The sequence below is a fragment of the Salvelinus fontinalis genome, chromosome 18 (genome assembly GCF_029448725.1).
Source record: "Salvelinus fontinalis isolate EN_2023a chromosome 18, ASM2944872v1, whole genome shotgun sequence".
In the NCBI taxonomy this organism is placed as follows: Eukaryota; Metazoa; Chordata; class Actinopteri; order Salmoniformes; family Salmonidae; genus Salvelinus; species Salvelinus fontinalis.
In genome coordinates, this window is record NC_074682.1 from 15,578,997 (window position 1) to 15,597,762 (window position 18,766).

Genomic DNA, 18,766 nt, shown 5'->3' on the forward strand with positions numbered 1-18,766 from the left:
CGCATCTCTCGCGTATACATTCACCGTCCGACCCCCGCCCCTCTCCAACATTTAGATGAAAGGGTTTAGGATTTTGGGTGACGCTTTGAATCACGTGTTCATAGGAAATAGGCTACACTACGTATAATTTTTGTCTGCGTCGTCCAGCCGCCGACCATAGTTGTTTTCTGTCCATACAGTGTGCGAGGAGAGGTAATGTAGCCTACCTTGCTGTGTTCACTGACTGACGGGTTCACGCCAGTTCATCGGGTTCATCTGAGGCGAGGACCCACCCCCTCCTCTCAAAGCGCAACGAACGGAGCTAATCTAATATAATTCATTTCTATATTAATGTAGGATTCCGTTTTATTCCGGACCAACTATCAAGGTAATGACACTTTTCCTTGTACAATAGAATAGCTCGTATTATTAGAGTTATAATTCCAGATTGTTTACTCCAATTTTGGCTATATAATTTTATCTGGCGCTGTAGTCTTGTCTAGGCAGTTTATATGAAGTCGCAAATATATAAAATGGCGACAGTAGGTGGGGGGTGTCGAGTTAGGATTTTGGGGAATATGTTTAATTCTACAGAATGAGCTGAAGATTGTCGCAAGTAAGAAGAGAGCCAATGTTTCCCAACAGGCTACTGGAGTGAACGAGTTAACTTGCCAGTTTGTTAGTTTCAAGAATGTAGCCTACAACGTTTACTTGCCCTCTATCGCACGTTACAATGTGACGTTTCTGATGAATTTATTGCACAACGCTGAATATTTCCCTCTTCTTTTTTGAGTGAGTCAGTGTTGACTATTCCCGTATTTAAGTTTTAAGGACTTTTTATGTAACGAATACATAATCTTATTGGATTTGATGACTGGTAGCCTAACTTGGACGACCCAGACGTCCAGCTGGATTTTCTGCAAAAAATGTATTCCTTTTTAATCTATGAATTTTATGGCGACATTAATCGTTCATTTCAACTCTTAAGTGATGTTTCTTTGAACACATTATTGGTTATATGTATTGCACAATTGTTTTCATTTCATTTCCCCCAGTCCTCGATACTGACTTGCTGATGCTTATAGCTCAGCAATCAACTGCATTTTGGGAGCTGTCATCTTTTGATCTGCCTTTTTTCATGTGTGTCAACCTGTCAGAAAATTGCACGCTGTACGGTCTTCCTCATGACTCCCATCTCTAAAACAGACAGGACACCCACATTTCTTTAGGTGTCTAGCCAATGAAGTGACCCAGTATAATCAATGCGTTTTCTGTTAGCTGTCCAACATGCCTGTGACACAGCAGGTATTCAGCATGGATCCCAATGCTGACTAATATTACCTTATCCACTGCTCTATGTGTGTCTGATGTTCATACACATCATATAGGACCATAAGATGGTATCCTACCTCTTGAATGAGCGGCAGAAAATATTCATCCGGTAACTATCGGTTAAATATTCAACCCTGTAATCAGGGAAATGTGTGAGTGATTCATGCACATGCCATGAGTCAGAGGCATCATACCAATTGGAACTGAAGAAGCATGTCATGCTACCAGGGTATATGAAATATAATGTAAGGTTATTCAATTAGAATAAATATGCAGACACCTAATTTTACCATTAGCGCCCCCTCAAAATTCGTAGATGCATGACATACGTAAAATAGGATTATTCCCTTGCTCCAATGCTTGGCAGACGTCTCTCATTACTGACTAATACAAAGCTAGACACGCTAGCTCCCACAGCCTGGCTAGATTCAGCCTGGTCCAGTGAGTGTGTATGTGTAGAGGGTTGCACTCTTCTAGGAGGTTACACTGGGGGAATGTCAATTCCCATTGTGGATCCCTGGGAACGTTATTCCATCTCTCCTTCTCGGAACTGTTCTAATGAGGCCAGGCATATTGCCTTTTATCCTTATTCCCTGCAATTAGGGACGGCTCACAGTTTTGGCTATGGCCATAACAGAGAGTGTGTGTATACACAGACACAGCGTAATGGACCGAGAGTGCCCACTCCACTCTAAAAAAGAAACGTCCTCGGATGACACTCCTTAGTTACTGTACAAATATACCGCTTTGCGGATTATATGTTCTGATGTCTATCGACACCAGTCAAACAATATTTTCATTTCTGTGCCCTAGGTTTCACTGTGCTGTGTAGCCATTGCCAGAGCACACTCAAGCAGGTCATATGGTCATGATTTGCAGTTTTAGCTGACATCGAGTGTATAACATTCCTCAAGTTCAGAGAGGAAAATCAGCTATCTAATGCCAACCAGATCTATTTCCCAGCAGTTCTGTACAAACAACCATATTCATGATAACAGCATACTTCCCCCTCCTCACAAAAACAGTCCCATAAGCATACTACTTAGAGAGCTTTGTTTTGTTAGTCTGAAAGTCTACACCACTCTGTATGGGTTCACTCTTATTCTCTCCTTTTCATCGTATGGTATCGTTTTTTTCTTAGGAGTATCGAGGTACAATGCGATCGAAAGATTCCTTGAGACAGCATGTTTGCTCAGTTCCAACCAAAATAAACTTCTCTGCACAAAAACTAGGGGCTAGAGAGGAGAGAGCCCCTGCCAGTTTCTCTGTCTCGTGCAAGAAAGGTTTGGTCAGCAGGAGCTGGCATTTGCCAAACTCTGGCAGTTACAAGAGGCTGTGATGTCAGCCATTTTAGGTTGGACAGTACAATGCGCAATACGCCGCCATTTTTCTTCCTTTTTCTTTTTAAGTTGCCAAATCAATGGCCTGGAGTCCCAGATACAGAACTGAAGGAGTTATTCATCAAAAACGCAGAAATAGGCTCCCGTGACTCAGGATTTCTTCACACAAATTTAGTCCGTCATTCAGCCAGGCCATTGAGGAAGGCTCTGGTGAAAAATATAAGATTGCGATGGAGGACATGAAAATGTATTTGAACAGAACAAGAGATGCTTTGGCATTAGCCCTAACCCTTTGCAATGTATGTAGACCTCATTTGTTTTTATTAGTTGGTGCCACAAACTCTTAATCAGTAGGGTGGACTGTGTCATTGAGCAGGTATTTTGGTATTGTCATTGTGGGAAGGTGTCTTTACAACTGACCCCACCCCAATAGTCCGGAACAACTAAGCCAAGGCTGGCATTTACAGAGATGGCACTGCAGGAGGATTAACATTGTCCTTTGCCTGCCATATAAGGTTGTTTTGTGTGTGTGTGTGTGTGTGTGTGTGTGTGTGTGTGTGTGTGTGTGTGTGTGTGTGTGTGTGTGTGTTCGTGTGCACGTCTGTCTGGATGCGTGGTGGGTGTAGACGATTGACTCCTCTGTGTGGGGTGTGGTGGGCAAGGAGAAGAGAGGGGTTGCCATGACAATGTTAACACATGAGTGGCATCGCCGACTGGTCTCTCAGCGGACCGGCTGCAGTCACGGATGTAGTGTGTGGGGGGGGGGGGGGGGGGGGGGTGGTTGACGTCTGACAACACCTGCGTCTCAGCAGACATTCATACGTTCACACACACACACACACATATACTGGTACACGTAGAAATACATAACACACACACACCCTGAAGACACACTCAGATACAGAATTTACGGGCATACAATTGGGAACATAATGAAGACAGATCCCACTGTATTAACACTAGGTTAACCACTCACATCCTTGGATACAGGTATGTTTTTCATTACAGTAAATGTGGATTTTATGAATGCAATCACTAATCCATTACATAGCTATACACTTAAATGATTATGTGCCCACTAAATTCCCGCCATTCAGTCAATAACAGACACAGAAAGCATACTAGACACAGGAGACATCCAGACATGCAGGAAATGGAACAATGACAAGTCGACGGTCAGTCCTCTGAATAAGGATCCCAGCGCTGGATCACGTTTCTCTTATAAATGAGGCGGCATTGTTCTCAACGTCTTCCCTGTTCAGGGAAGTAATTGCTATCCGTCTCTTATATTTGGGTTTCCAGCTGATCCACTCACATGACTTGAATCTATTTAATGGACATTTGGTGGTAGATGTACTCAGAAACAGATTTTTCCTATCGTTTAGATGTCTGTCAGGAGTTGTTCTGTCTGTCCCACACCCACTTATGCCAGGAGCTGTTTCTGTTTCTGTTGATCTTCAACTCAATACCAGCTAAGCAGGCTTTCAAGACAGCTGTGGATCACTGACACGCTAATATATTGAAAACAAATGTCATAAAACAGCCAAGATCTCCTCAGCCCTTGTGTGACTGCAGCATCACCGACTGTTTACTGGCAGTTGAGTTAAAAGATAAATATTTCTGAAAGCTTTGGTGCAAAACGATGTGGATGTGTACTTCATTGCTTTCTCTGTCATCTTCACTCATGTCCTCCTCTTACTCCAGCTGTCTGTCTGGGTCTGCTCTCCCTATGTCATTCCTTCTTCTCTGTCCTCTTACTCCTCAGTCATGTGACCAGCAACATGGCATTGCAAACGCCAATCTCTGTTTGCAAATATCAACTGTTGGCGACCCTACAATTTACACGTGCCTGTGGGCTATTTTATTGAAGGTGTACCACTTTGTACCCCTTCAGCTATGAAACCACCTTTTTTTATAAGTGTTTTATTCCTATAAACCAAATATTAAATAGTTACTTGAAATGAAATCATTCCGACTGAGTTGAGCACACAAGGTAACATGAGGACTTTGCTTATGAAGAGTGAGCGGGGGTGTTCTGAGAGCTTGTCTGAAAGCTCTGTTACTTTGCCTCAGTTCAGATCAGTACTCTCCAGGTCTATGGAGATTAAACTCTTTTCATCTCAGCCATAGAGCCAGTGCCAGTATCGGGACATACGACACACCGGGAGACAGTTCCCGTCTGAGTCGTCTACTTTAGCGCTGAAACACGAGGCCCCTCTTTTCAGAGTGCACCATTCAATGGCTCCCTGTCTGAGAAGCCCTAGTCTTGTCTGATCGCACATCTCGCTCGTGAGATAATGCACCCCATTCTTTTGAATGGTGACCTGGTTCTTCATGTACCCTTGCTCAACTTTGTGCCTGTCTTGGGTTTGTCATGCATGGAATTGGATGTTTTAGGGGGAGAGGTACCAGGGCAACGGCACTGTGCTATATCTCAGCGCAGTACTCGGGACACAAATAACTTCAACCTATTAGTGCTCAGATGACATTTTCTATCACATGGTATTTTTTAAATGGCATGACCTTTGTATCATTGTGATGAAGACAGATAAAAGCATTTTACATGCACATTTTGTAGGCCATATTTTTTGTAACCTCCTTGATGCATTAGTATTTCAACATGTGTACGGTGATTGAGGAGCTCTGAGACCAGGAAACAAAATTTGAGCCACATTTGTGAAAAACTATCAGTTAGGATGAGACAGTAATGATTATAGTTCTACATTACAATTAACTGCATGCAGTGCATTTGGAAAGTTTTCAGACCCCTTGGCTTTTTACGCATTTTGTTACGTTACAGCCTTATTCTAAAACTGATTAAAAAAAACATCTTATCATCAGTCTTCACACAGTAACCAATAATGACAAAGCAAAAACAGATTTAGACATTTTTGCAAAAAATAAATGTAATATCACATTTACATAAGCATTTAGACCTTTTCCTCAGTACTTTGTTGAAGAACCTTTGACAGCGATAACAGCCTCAAGTCTTCTTGGGTATGACACTACAAGCTTGACACGCCTGTATTTTAGGAGTTTTTCCTCATTCTTCTCTGCAGATCTTCTCAAGCGCTGTCAGGTTGGATGCAGAGCGTCGCTGCACAGCTATTTTCAGGTCTCCCCAGAGATGTTCAATCGTGCTCTGGCTGGGCCACTCAAAGACTTGTCCCGAAGCCACTCCTGCGTTGTCTTTGCTGTGTGCTTAGGGTCGTTGTCCTGTTGGAAGCTGGACCTTCTCCCCAGTCTGAGGTCCTGAGCAGGTTTTTATCAAGGGTCTCTCTGTAGTCATCTTTCCTTCACTCCTGAGTAGTCTCCCAGTCCCTGTCTCTGAAAAACATCCCCACAGCATGATACTGCCACCACCATGCATCACCGTAGGGATGGTGCCAGATTTCCTCCAGATGTGACGCTTGGCATTCAGGCCAAAGAGTTAAATCTTGGTTTCATCAGACCAGAGAATCTTGTTTCTCATGGTCTGAGAGTCCTTTAGGTGCCTTTTGGCAAACTCCAAGCGGGCTGTAATTGGTCTTTTACTGCTTTTACTCAACTTGTTCTTGGGGACCTTCAATGCTGAAGAAAAGTTTTGGTACCCTTCCCCAAATCTGTGCTTCGACACAATCCTGTCTCAGAGCTCTACGGACAATTTCCATTGACCTCATGGCTTGGTTTCTGCTCTGACATGCACTGTCAACTGTGGGACCTTATATAGACAGGTGTGTGCCTTTCCAAATCATGTCCAATCAATTGAATTTACCACAGGTAGACTCAAATCAAGTTGTAGAAACATGTCAAGGATGATCAATGGGAACAGGATGCACCTGAGCTCAATTTTGAGGGATAAGATATTTCAGTTTTTTATTTTTAACTTCTTATGGCTGCAGGGGCAGTATTGAGTAGCTTGGATGAAAGGTGCACAGAGGTGCCCAGAGTAAACGGCCTGCTCCTCAGTCATAGTAGCTAATATATGCATATTATTATTAGTATTGGATGGAAAACACTCTGGAGTTTCTAAAACTGTTTGAATTATGTCTGTGAGTATAACAGAATTCATATGGCAGGCAAAAACCTGAGACAAAATCCAAACGGGAGGTGGGAATTCTGAGGCTGGTCGATTTTCAACCAAGATCCTATTGAAATCACAGCGAGATATGGATGAGTTTGTACTTCCTACGGCTTTCACTAGATGTCAACAGTCTGTAGAACCTTGTCTGATGCCTCTACTGTGAAGGGGGGCCGAATGAGAGGGGAATTAGTCAGGTCTGCCATGACCTGACTATGCTTTCACCATGTGCGTTCACATGAGAGGGAGCTCTGTTCCATCGCTCATCTGAAGTCAATGTAATTCGCTGGTTGGAACGTTATTCAAGATTTATGTTAAAAACATTCTAAAAATTGATTCAATAGATTGTTTGACATGTTTCTACGGACTGTTACGGAACTTTTGGACATTTCGTCAGCTTTTAGTGAACGCGCTTCCTGACGTTGGATTTGTTTACCAAACACGCTAACGAAAATAGCTATTTGGACATACATTATGGACATTACCAAACAAACATTTATTGTGGAAGTGGGAGTCCTGGGAGTGCATTCTGACGAAGATCAGCAAAGGTAAGTGGAGATTTATAATGCTTTTTATGAGTTTTGTTGACTGCACAATTTGGCGGGTAACTGTATGGCTTGCTTTTGTGGCTGAACGCTGTTTTCAGATTATTGAATATTGTGTTTTGCCGTAAAGCTTTTTGAAATCTGACACAGCGGTTGCATTAAGAACAAGTGTATCTTTAATTCTATGTAAAACATGTATCTTTCATCAAAGTTTATGATGAGTATTTCTGTTATTTGACGTGGCTCTCTGCAATTTCTCCGGATATTTTGGAGGCATTTTTGAACATGGCGCCAATGTAAACTGAGGTGTTTGGATATAAATATGAACTTAATCGAACAAGACATATATGTATTGTGTAACATGAAGTCCTATGATTGTCATCTGATGAAGATCAAAGGTTAGTGATTAATTTTATCTCTATTTGTGCTTTTTGTGACTCCTCTCTTTGGCTGGAAAAATGGCTGAATTGTTCTGTGAGTTGGTGGTGACCTAACATAATCGTTTGTGGTGCTTTCGCTGAAAAGCCTATTTGAAATCGGACACTTTGCTGGGATTAACAAGATTACCTTTAAAATGGTATAAGATACATGTATGTTTGAGGAATTTTAATTATGAGATTTCTGTTGTTTGAATTTGGCTCCCTGCACTTTCACTGGCTGTTGTCATATCATCCCATTAACGGGATTGCAGCCATAAGAAGATTTATTAATAAATGTGCAAAAAAATCTACAACATGATTTCACTTCGTCATTATGTGGTATTGTGTGTAGATTGATGAGGGAAAACATTTAATTGAATCCATTTTTTTAATAAGGCTGTAACGTAACAAAATGTGGAAAAAGTCAAGGGGTTTGAACACTTTCCGAATGTACTGTAACTGGGAACTAACTAGTAAGTCCGCTGCCTTTCCCCTGTCCACACAGTACTAAAACCATACCTTTGCATTTTATTCGTTGAGCATGAGAAGACCAGACTCTCTGGCATGAGAGCTGTAGCCAACGTCTCAATGGAATGCACTCACTAAACCCACTGTCCTCATCAGGGGTTAACTGTGTGCCGTCAGAAAGTATCATGACCTCCCCGCCAGCTAAACATACAGCAAATGCCCACGTCTGGATGCAGCGAACCGGGATTACTACATAAGTTGCTGGTGACCTAGTTTTTTTTGGTGTTTTGTTTTTAGTCGGAAGGGAGCCGTCATTAGAAATAAAAGAGGCAGTTACAAAAAGGACATCACGTCCTGTCCGGGATCAGCATGTACTGTGGGTAGTCATTTGGGATTTTTAATTCCGGAACAGGTTCATCTTTTATTTACCAACCAGCAGGCCATGGTGAATGCATACGCATGTCTTCACTCGGTTTGACTGGCTGAATACATACAGGTTCTTCAGGAGTATGGCCATGTTCAAGAGAATAATGACCTGACTCTTAAGAATTTGGCTATAGATATTTCAAGAATGTAATAGTGTGCTCATTCTGCGTGCTATATTGACACACCTTGTAATAAATCGGTTTATTAAGTACTGAGAAGGACACTGAGATATGGACTGATGATGAAGATGATGATGAACGTCTGCCAAAGAGAGACATATCTCAGCTATCTGCCGAAGCATCATGACATCTCTGTGAGAACTAGATAAGATCAAGAGCAGTTTTCAACACCCCCGTCACACATCAACAAATTCACAGCAAGAGAGGCGGAGGGAGAGAGAGAATATGTGTGGGGAGGGTTGTGTTTAATGAGAGGGCAGTGAGGAATTGAAGCAGATTTGTGTCCTCGCTTCATATTCTATGTTGTTGTACTAAGAATGTTGTTATCTATATATTTAGCTACATAACTGTAAAAACAGAATAAGCAGAAAACACTGACCAGAGTTGACCTTTGTCCTGAAAAGGCTTCAAACTGGTTAAGTGGTGTGTGCAGTGTTTCTCCTAGGATTTTTTTCAGCAGCGGCGTCAAAGTTAGCGTTGGGGGGAGTGGGCATGGCTAATGGTGCAGTCTTAAACCGTCCTCTTGGCCGCAGAGACATAATTTTGCTGTCCTAAAGCTAATTTCCTTCAATCCTACACATTTTGCCTAGTGTCATGCAATTCTACACATTTTGTCATGGGGTTGAGAGAAAAATAATTATATTTTAAAGATAGTTTCCCGCAATTCTACACATTTTGTCATGGGGTTGAGAGAAAAATAATGATATTTTAAAGCTAGTTTCCTGCAATTCTACACATTTTGATATGGCTAATGCCGTGTTCTTATGCTATCTGAGTGACTCAAACATTATAACAGTTTTAGATTCTCTGTCTAGTTTTAGTTTTGATGATTGTTAGTTCTCAAAGATGATCTTATTTCAAAATATATAGTTCCATTATCTCTTCTGCATGCTTTATATCTGGTTTACACTGGAAACAGTTTTACCATCCCGGAAATGATTTTCCAAATTATATATATATTTTTGTAGCTAAATGAACACTGGTGTGTGCGAGTGTGTGCGTGCATGCATATGTGAAATTTGAAGCAATTGTGAGGAACCTCCATGTGTGAGTGTGTTAGAGTACAAAGGGGGTATATTTACAGAGAGTGGATGTGTGTGTGTGTGTGTGTGTGTGTGTGTGTGTGTGTGTGTGTGTGTGTGTGTGTGTGTGTGTGTGTGTGTGTGTGTGTGTGTGTGTGTGTGTGTGTGTGTGTGTATGTATTCATGGATGTGTGTGTTTACCAAAACGAATAGCGTACGTCATCCTAAATAAAGGGTGACAAATAGTTGGAGGCCCTTTGATGCAGTCTGTCGATTTGATTGCTTAACATAACGTAATGTTGCATGTGTCATCAAAATCATTGTTGAGAGAACATCGGGTACCACTGATGTCACCAGATAGCTCCCAAAAGTTGTTTACACCACAATGTAAAGGGTTGGAACATTATTGCCTGTAAAATGTGGACAGTGGCTCTTATCCAAGGTTGGCAGAAGAGTGAGGCACATGACAATGTAAAAATGACTGGGAGTTTCCCTGAATGTGTGTGGATGCATTCTTATTAGGAATTATTTAACTTATCACATCTTTTTCTGTTTTCTCTCCCATAGGTTTCCTGTGACCTGCCAAAACAGCCTGCTGTCGTGTGAGAGGAGTCCCAGAAGCTGAGGACAAACATGAAGCAACACTGTAATGTCATCGCGGCTGGCCCATGACACTTAAACTCCATCAGTCCTCTCCACAAACCACTCGCCCTCCGTTACCTTACGGGACAACCAGTCAGTCACCCATCATCTACACACCACTACAAAACAATGGCCAGCAAGAGGAAGTCAACAGTGCCATGCATGATCCCATCCAAAAGCAAACACATGCGCGAGGAGATCATACTTGGCTGCCTCCCTGAGCTCCTACCCACAATCCCAGAGGACAGCATCCTCAGCATATCTGGAGAAAACGGACGCCATTTCTTCCATGATTCCTCCAGACCTGAAGGGGGTGACAGATGGCAGAAAGGGGGCACATACAGCTGCCCACCCTGCCGCTTTGAGTCCAGAGATCTGAATTACTTTTTGGACCACCTGCACAGCTGCCACATAGACTTCAGGGCCCAACCCAGCTTCTCCTGCCTGAACTGTGGTGTGTCAGTGGTCAGGTTTGAGGCCCTAGCCCTGCACAACTCTAAAGCCCACCCTGGTGTGTCAGGGGGCTCTGTTACTGTGTCCCTGAATGTCAGGAAGAGCGATGGGGCGACTATCGTGGAGCAGAGCCTGTTCACAACAAATGGGGAGGACTCTAACGATCCTGCAATCTCCTTCACTAAAACACCTATAGTGAGGATGATGAAGGCCAAGGGACAGCACAAGAAGATTGTAGTCTCCCACACAGTAGAGGTGCGGAGGATAGACACTGGGAAGGAGATGAAGCAGACAGACCCCACCATGTTGACGAATGTGCCTAAACTACAGAATGGTTCTCTCAGTAGGACCAGTGGCCCTGCTATGTTGAGGAAACCTCCCACTCATGTGATAACGACAACGGTGCCCAATCAAGCCTATCACCAGCACAGCCCTCCCACCTTCTCATTCTCCTCCTCTTCCTCCGATTCCAGCAAAAACCTCCCAAAGGTGATGATTCCGCTGAGCAGCATCCCCACCTATGATGCTGCCATGGACACCAGCAGTTTTCTCAAGACTTCCTTTGGTAAGTTCCCCTACCCGACCAAAGCCGAGCTTTGCTACCTGACCGTGGTGTCTGATTGGCCAGAGGAGCTGATTAAACTCTGGTTTACCGCCCATAGACTCAAACAGGGGATCAGCTGGTCCCCCGAGGAGATAGAGGAGGCCAGGAGGAAGATGTTCAGCACAGTCTTCCAAGGAGCAGCACCCCCAAAACAGCCCCCTAAGCAACGGCACAACAATCATGTTGTAAACCAACACACTGTCCATGCCCAGCCTGCTCCAGTGGGCCCCAGCCACCAGGCTGCCAGGGTATCCCATGGCAGTGTAGTGAGCAGGCATGCTGGAGTCATAGCCACTTCGGCTAGCATTTCAGCCTCTGGTCACCCGGTCACCACTAGGGTCTCTTATGTCGCCCCAACCATGATCCCCCCGAAATATCAGACAGTAGTCAGCGGACCAACGCAGGTAGTAGCCAGGAACACTATCCCCACTACTGTGCCCAGCCTGGAGTCTGACAAGAGTGTTGCGCAAAGGTTGGGCTTGGCGGGAAACAACGGTTGTGTCATTAGCACCATCAGCAGAAGCAGCAGTAGCAGTAGTAGTTGCAGTAGCAGCAGCAGCATCAGTAGTTACTCCTCCATTAGTAATGACGCCGGGGACCATGGCACTAGGAAACCAATCAGCATCATCAGTTGCACCTCCAACATTGGCAATAATGATGATTGTCTCACTGATAGCCATGACAAACCAAACAGTCAAAGCAGCAGACATTATAGCATACCATCTGTCTTGGAAGGCTTCAGCAGCAGCAACAAAAGTAAAGTGGTCATGAGTAACACCAGCAAATCTAGCGCTATCACCTATAACATCCATAGCAACGGCAACACAGCTAATCAGGATCATTACCCATCAACAATGGGTAATGATGACCGTAACGACAACAATATCCACAAGTCCAACAACGGCAGTATTAGTAGTAGCTACTCCAGCACTAGCAATAATGATAATGTCAACAACCTGAACCATGCCAGCAAAGCCCAAAACGAAAACACCAGCACCAGTGTCATTACCAAAAGCAGCGGCAGCGGCATATCTATTGTAGAGGATGGCAAATGCACGAAGGAGGTTCCTATAAAAGCTATGTCAGTCCTGCGGCAGCTTATCAAGGAGGAAGACCATTTTGGGGATGACAGGACCTGCCCTGAACTAAAAGTTGACCCCATAAAGATCAACCTGCAGAGGTCCATGGTGAGCGATCCAGCTGCCAAACCTGGTTCAGAGGCCTTCCCTCCAGAGCTCAAGTCTGAGACACACATCTCAGACCTGTCACACCCGTCCTTCTCTGCCCCCTGGGGCAAGAAAACACCCAGACAGGTGCACCTTCTGAGACAGGCATTCACCAGCACACGCTGGCCCAGCAGCCAGCAGTCCGAGGAGCTGAGTATCATGACCGGTCTGCCCAAGCCAGAGGTGGTCCGCTGGTTCAGTGACAGCCGCTATATCCACAAGAACAGCCAGCTGAAATGGCTGGAGGGCTACCAGTGCCTACCAGCAGAGGGGGAGGAAGGAAAGGGCCACAGAGACCACAACGCAGGGGCACTGATCAACCCTCAGGAGGTTCATAGGAAACTGGTGGAGCAGGAGGTGAACAAGCAGCTTGATGGAGGACCTGAGGGGCTGAGCTCAGGGCAGCAGGGATTCTGGTGGGGTGCAGACACACAGAGGCCGCTGTTGAGTCCAGCAGGGCCAGAGCAGACTGGGGAGAGAGAAAGAGCTGTGGAGACAGGGAATGCCGAAGGACAACATGGTCACTGGGCAGAGAGGGAGGATGACCACCAGCAGCCAGTTACCAGCCAGGCCTTTGGTGAGCAGCAGACAGAGCCCAGGTGAGTTCTATCAGTTACCGTTGTCTAATGAAAAGTACTGAATCTGTGATCACCTCATATACCCAAGGGCAGCACGCTCATTAGGCAGGATTAGGCCACCGCCTATTGAGGCAGATTGAGCTAAACTGTCCAAGACGCACCTCCAACAACACATAAAACCTCACATAATTATTTTGATGTTTAAAAAATATATATTTCAAAAAACATGTACCCCTTTGTCATGATATCCAATTCGTAGCTACAGTCTTGTCCCATCGCTGCAACTCCCCTACGGACTCGTGAGAGGCGAAGGTCGAGAGCAATGCGTCCTCTGAAACATGACCCCGCCAAGCCACACTGCTTCTTGACACAATGCTCACTTAACCCAGAAGCCAGCCGCACCAATGTGTCGGAGGAAACGCTGTACAACTGGCGACCAAAGTCAGTGTGCATGGCGACCAAAGTCAGTGTGCCCGGCCCGCCACAAGGAGTTGCTAGAGCGCAATGGGACAAGGATATCCTGGGCTGGCCAAATCCTCTCCTAACCCAGACGGCCAATGTGCGCCGCCTCATGGGTCTCCCGGTCGCGGCCGGCTGTGACACACCATGGGATTGAACCGGGTTCTGTAGTGACGCCTCTAGCATTGCAGTGCCTTAGACCGCTGGACCACTGGGAGGCCAAACCTCATTTATTTCTGCACAAAAACAATAACTATTTCTCTCAACCAGTGGCATATGGGCTTTTTAGGTGAGCGCTGATGCCTCCCTGTGATAATCAGTGCCCACTTTGTCAAAATGCAGGGGTGCAAAATATTTCCTTTGTCCTTTCCCAGCACGCCTCTCCAGAGTGCTGTTGGAGAGACGCATCGCTGCTGCTCTCCACCAACGCTCCGCCCCAAAAAATGATCTAACATAAATCATGTAGCAGACATAGTATACGGTGGCCTTTTCTGTAGCCTACAGGCTGGAGATAAAATGTATGACAATGTAATGAGACAGACACTTTTTACATCATGTAGGTTTCTCCGAACAAATAGCCTAATCTAAATGGCACCCAATCAAATACAAAATGTGCTGACATGTTAAGAAACAATATACAGTTGAAGTCTGAAGTTTACATACACTTATGTTGGAGTCATTAAAACTCGTTTTTCAACCACTCCACAAATTTCTTGTTAATTTAACAAACTATGGTTTTGGCAAGTCGGTTAGGACATCTACTTTGTGCATGACACAAGTAATTTTTCCAGCAATAGTTGACAGACAGATTATTTCACTGATGTCATACCATCCCAACTGTGAAGCTGTGAGGCAGCATCATGTTGTGGGGGTGCTTTGCTGCAGGAGAGACTGGCGCACTTCACAAAATATATGGCTACATGAGGAAGGAAAATTATGTGGATATGTTGAAGCAACATCTCAAGACATCAGTCAGGAAGTTAAAGCTTGGTCGCAAATGGGTCTTCCAAATGGACAATGACCCCAAGCATACTTCCAAAGTTGTGGCAAAATGGCTTAAGGACAACAAAGTCAAGGTATTGGAGTGGCCATCACAAAGCCCTGACCTCAATCCTATAGAAAATTTGTGGGCAGAACTGAAAAAATGTGTGCGAGCAAGGAGGCCTACAAACCTGACTCAGTTACACCAACTCTGTCAGGAGGAATGGGCAAAAATTCAACCAATTTATGGGAAGCTTGTATAAGGCTACCCAAAACGTTTGACCCAAGTTAAACAATTTAAAGGCAAGGCTACCAAATACAAATTGAGTGTATGTAAACTTCTGACCCACTGGGAATGTGATGAAAGAAATAAAAGCTGAAATAAATAATTCTCTCTACTATTATTTTGACATTTCACATTCTTAAAATAAAGTGCTGATCCTAACTGACCTAAAACAGGGAAGTTCTACTTGGATTAAATCTCAGGAATTGTGAAAACTGAGTTTAAATGTATTTGGCTAAGGTGTATGTAAACTTCTGACTTCAACTGTATCCTAAAACAGGACAGGTCGAAGTAAAATGGACAATATAGAATGGATAATCTAATCACAGCTGCTGTCCAGGAGATTCACCACGTGTCATGATCAGTGGTTTCAAGTCTGTATCCGTAAATTTGACGAGCTGATCATAGCGAAAAATAAAATACTTCTGCATTTCCCGCTGTGTAAACACATTGCAAATATGCTCAGGATAACTCCTGATGAAGTTGGGTATACAGGCTGCATCACATCCGGCTGTAATTGGGAGTCCCATAGGGCGGCGCACAATTGGCCCAGCGTCGTCCAGGTTTGGCCAGGGTAGGCCGTCATTGTAAATAATAATTTGTTCTTGCCTAGGTAAATAAAAAATAATTCAGAGCTTAAATAGCCAAAATGATTAGTCCCAGGAATCGGGACTAATAACGCCAATGCAACAGCCTGTTTTACATCTTTTTAACATCCGAAAAATTTATATTTTCAACTTTCATTCAGAACCGAAAAGGAACCTGATTTCACCGTCCGGAAAATAAGTATTTTCACCTTTCATTCAGAACCTAAATTGAACCTAACTTCAACGTCTTGGACGTACGTATTTCCGACATCTTTTCAACGTCATTTTGCTTTTCTAGTTTTGCGGGTGGCATTATTGTTGTCTCTGCCCTGCACATGCATACCTTCATGGAATTTCTATGTGTTAGGTCAGATGTTTACCTGCCAGCCTCAATGATAAAGATAATTGCTCCTTCGTCATCACAGAATGTCAACAACTATACTGTTGATTTCTACAGTAGCTATATATTGCTCTGATATTGGATAGGATTTATTTATGGCTTTGTAAACTGTAAAATTGAAGTTAAAGAAAATATGTCAGTTATGTGTTTGTAGTTGTTACTGTGTGAAGAATAAAGAAATGAACCGGGGGAGAGAGTGTGGGTATTCGTACAGAGTGGCTTGTTCAGACAATCAAAGGTCTGTGTTTTAAGAAGCTATTTTTAGAAGAGTTGGAGTCTGGGCCATTGAATTATAGATTAAGAGAGCGTGCTAATATATGTGAATAAATCATGTCTATTGTCTTTTGTGAGTTGGCTGTTACGAGGAAATCAGAGACTAACTTCTGTATCTTTTAACAGTGCTTATTCAAAAAATACATAATATAACATTTATTCATGGAAAATGTAATTTCATCAGAACAGTATTGTACTAATGCGAGTCCCGTGTGTGTTTTCAGGGACCGTCTGATAATAGAGCTGCTTGAAGTGTGACGGAGTGGACCAAACCTACCGGGGGTAAAGGATGGGTTGGCTGGCTGGCTTTACAGATGGCCATGGTCTGGTGTGTTCATTATGACAGCAGATGTGATTGTAGCTGGACCGTTGGACTGTAACTGTGAATACCCCCATCACTTCCTGCCATCCTCTAAAGAAAGAACTTCTCACCTTTTGAGTCCTGTGATGTTAAAGCCTTTCTTCATTCTTCTTTGTGGTCGTGTGGGGAATGGGATGGTGCACATAGAGGGTGGTAAGCCAGATGAGACAGAGAGAAGACTAACACTGACTGGACAACTGACTTGAATGAGGGAAGATGGGAGAGGGATAAAGAGATACTGTTTAGGGAAAGGGAGATGTATATGATTGAAACTGCACTAAAGAGGGGTTTTGTTGACTGGACAAAATGAGCAGTGTCTAGGAGATGTTATTGTTGGCTTTGATATTTGTAACTTTTTTTTTAGCAACCAGTACTTCAGCACTGCCTTGAATTTTACTTTCCTCCGTTAATTGGTTTTTCAATTTTACTTACTCTTCTTCTATAGTCACTGTAAGTCCAGAAATAATTGAGCCTCTAGTTTTATTTATCTCTGTATAAATGTTGGTGATCACTCAACAGTTCAGCTACAGCAGCGTTTCCCAAATTTGGTCCTCGGGAGCACATTTTGTTTTTCGCCCGAACACTACACAGCTGATTCAAATTATCTAAGCTTGATGATTAGTTGATTATTTGAATCAGCTGTGTAGTGTTCGGGCAAAAAACCTAAATGTGCACCCCTTGGGGTTCTGAGGACCGAGTTTGAGAAACCCTGAGCTACACGCAAGAGACAATACAATGCACTAGCAGAGAGCAATGCTAAACCCACACTGCCCCAGAATAAATATATTGACAGAGCTCTGTCAAAATCAATCCTGCCCTGGCTGAATCTACAAACCCAATCATAAGAGAAGCCTGTCACGCGAACGTTGCCTTACTAAGTCTGTCCCAATGCTTTGATATGACCGGTCCGCCCATCACCTATAGCTTTCCAGCTACTGTGATGTTGAGATCAAAAAAAGGTGCCAGTGCATTAAAGTTACTGCTGTGCTGGTTTATATCTGTGAATAAAATAAAAAAAGATGCTGCTTCTGTATTCTTGTAAAAGCTTAACATTCAGCTGTAATATGAAATATACTGGCAAATGCTATAAAATAAATGTCAATTTGATCAAATGCCTTGGAGGACACAGAGGTAGATCTTGTGCTAGCTAGAGAGCCAAATGAGGAGATCTTTTCATTCTTCTGAATTTTTCATATTAACAAACATAGTCACTACATGCATCTCTGATAAGCTGCTAAATAGCTAAGAACGGTGCTATACCATCCAAAGTTAAATTGGAGGTGATCTCCTACCAGCAGTGTATGCACTTGTGTTGAATGTTACCAATTTATTTTGGTTTGAAAAATAAAGATGAAAAGAAATCTGGACTTACGGTGTTATGATCACTTTAACTTTTATGAAATAGTTTGATCATAAAGCACTGTTGTGTCATCCTTTCTACACTTTCCAGAATAAATACTCACTGAGGAAGACTGTTTACTTGTTTTTACTGCCACATGAAAAGATTTCACACCTGTAGATTGACTATAGAACATGACATATGAACATGACATATGTTTGTAGCGACCCCGTGTTAATAAGCGCAGATATCGACTCTGCCACTCGAGCATGCTTTTGTGGCACAGTCAATGTCATGCTGGGCTACGGGCCAGGTTCAGGGTTTGAGACGCGCTCCCTGCCGGTTTCATTACACTGGTGTCAGAAGTGGGATTGAATTAAAGCGTTCATTCAATATTTGTAGGGGCGTATTAATCTAGATCAAGTAAGAATTGGCAAGTTTTCCTTTTAAACAGTGTCATCTACTGGTAGAGGACAGTTGATACACTTTCTCAAAGTTAAAACTATACCAACGCCCTACAAGAAATATCAATTGGTTTCAGAAACTGAGCTCTTGCTTCGATGGCAGGAGATTTTTTTTAATAATCATTCTTTCCAGTGTACTGTATTGGCAAGTTGTAATCAGAGCCATTATGTACAAAAATGCTTGTGTATGCCCATGTCAATATGAACAGCTTGATCTAATGATAAGCACTAGCTTACTCTCGATATGGCATTTCACTTGTCCTTTGAATGATTTTCCATACTCAATGCTAGGGACGTGAAATAATGTATAATAGTGCGTTTAAAGATTGACACATTTAGATACCTT

The 18,766-nt window shown here is 43.3% G+C and overlaps 1 protein-coding gene across 1 annotated transcript; it reads left to right on the forward strand.

The window, feature by feature from the left end:
• The first annotated feature begins 4 nt into the window (after positions 1-4).
• On the forward strand, positions 5-18,087 carry LOC129815047 (zinc fingers and homeoboxes protein 3-like). The gene is made up of 3 exons (XM_055868351.1): positions 5-367; positions 10,338-13,294; positions 16,481-18,087. The coding sequence occupies exons 2-3, from the start codon at positions 10,542-10,544 to the stop codon at positions 16,512-16,514; spliced, it is 2,787 nt and encodes a 928-aa protein (XP_055724326.1). The 5' UTR covers positions 5-367; positions 10,338-10,541; the 3' UTR covers positions 16,515-18,087.
• Positions 18,088-18,766: the final 679 nt, after the last annotated feature.

Coding starts and splice junctions, on each gene's coding strand:
- LOC129815047 (XM_055868351.1), top strand. CDS start 10,542: ATGGCCAGCAAGAGGAAGTCAACAGTGCCATGCATGATCCCATCCAAA. Junction 13,295..16,480: donor GAGCAGCAGACAGAGCCCAG/GTGAGTTCTATC, acceptor GTGTGTTTTCAG/GGACCGTCTGATAATAGAGC.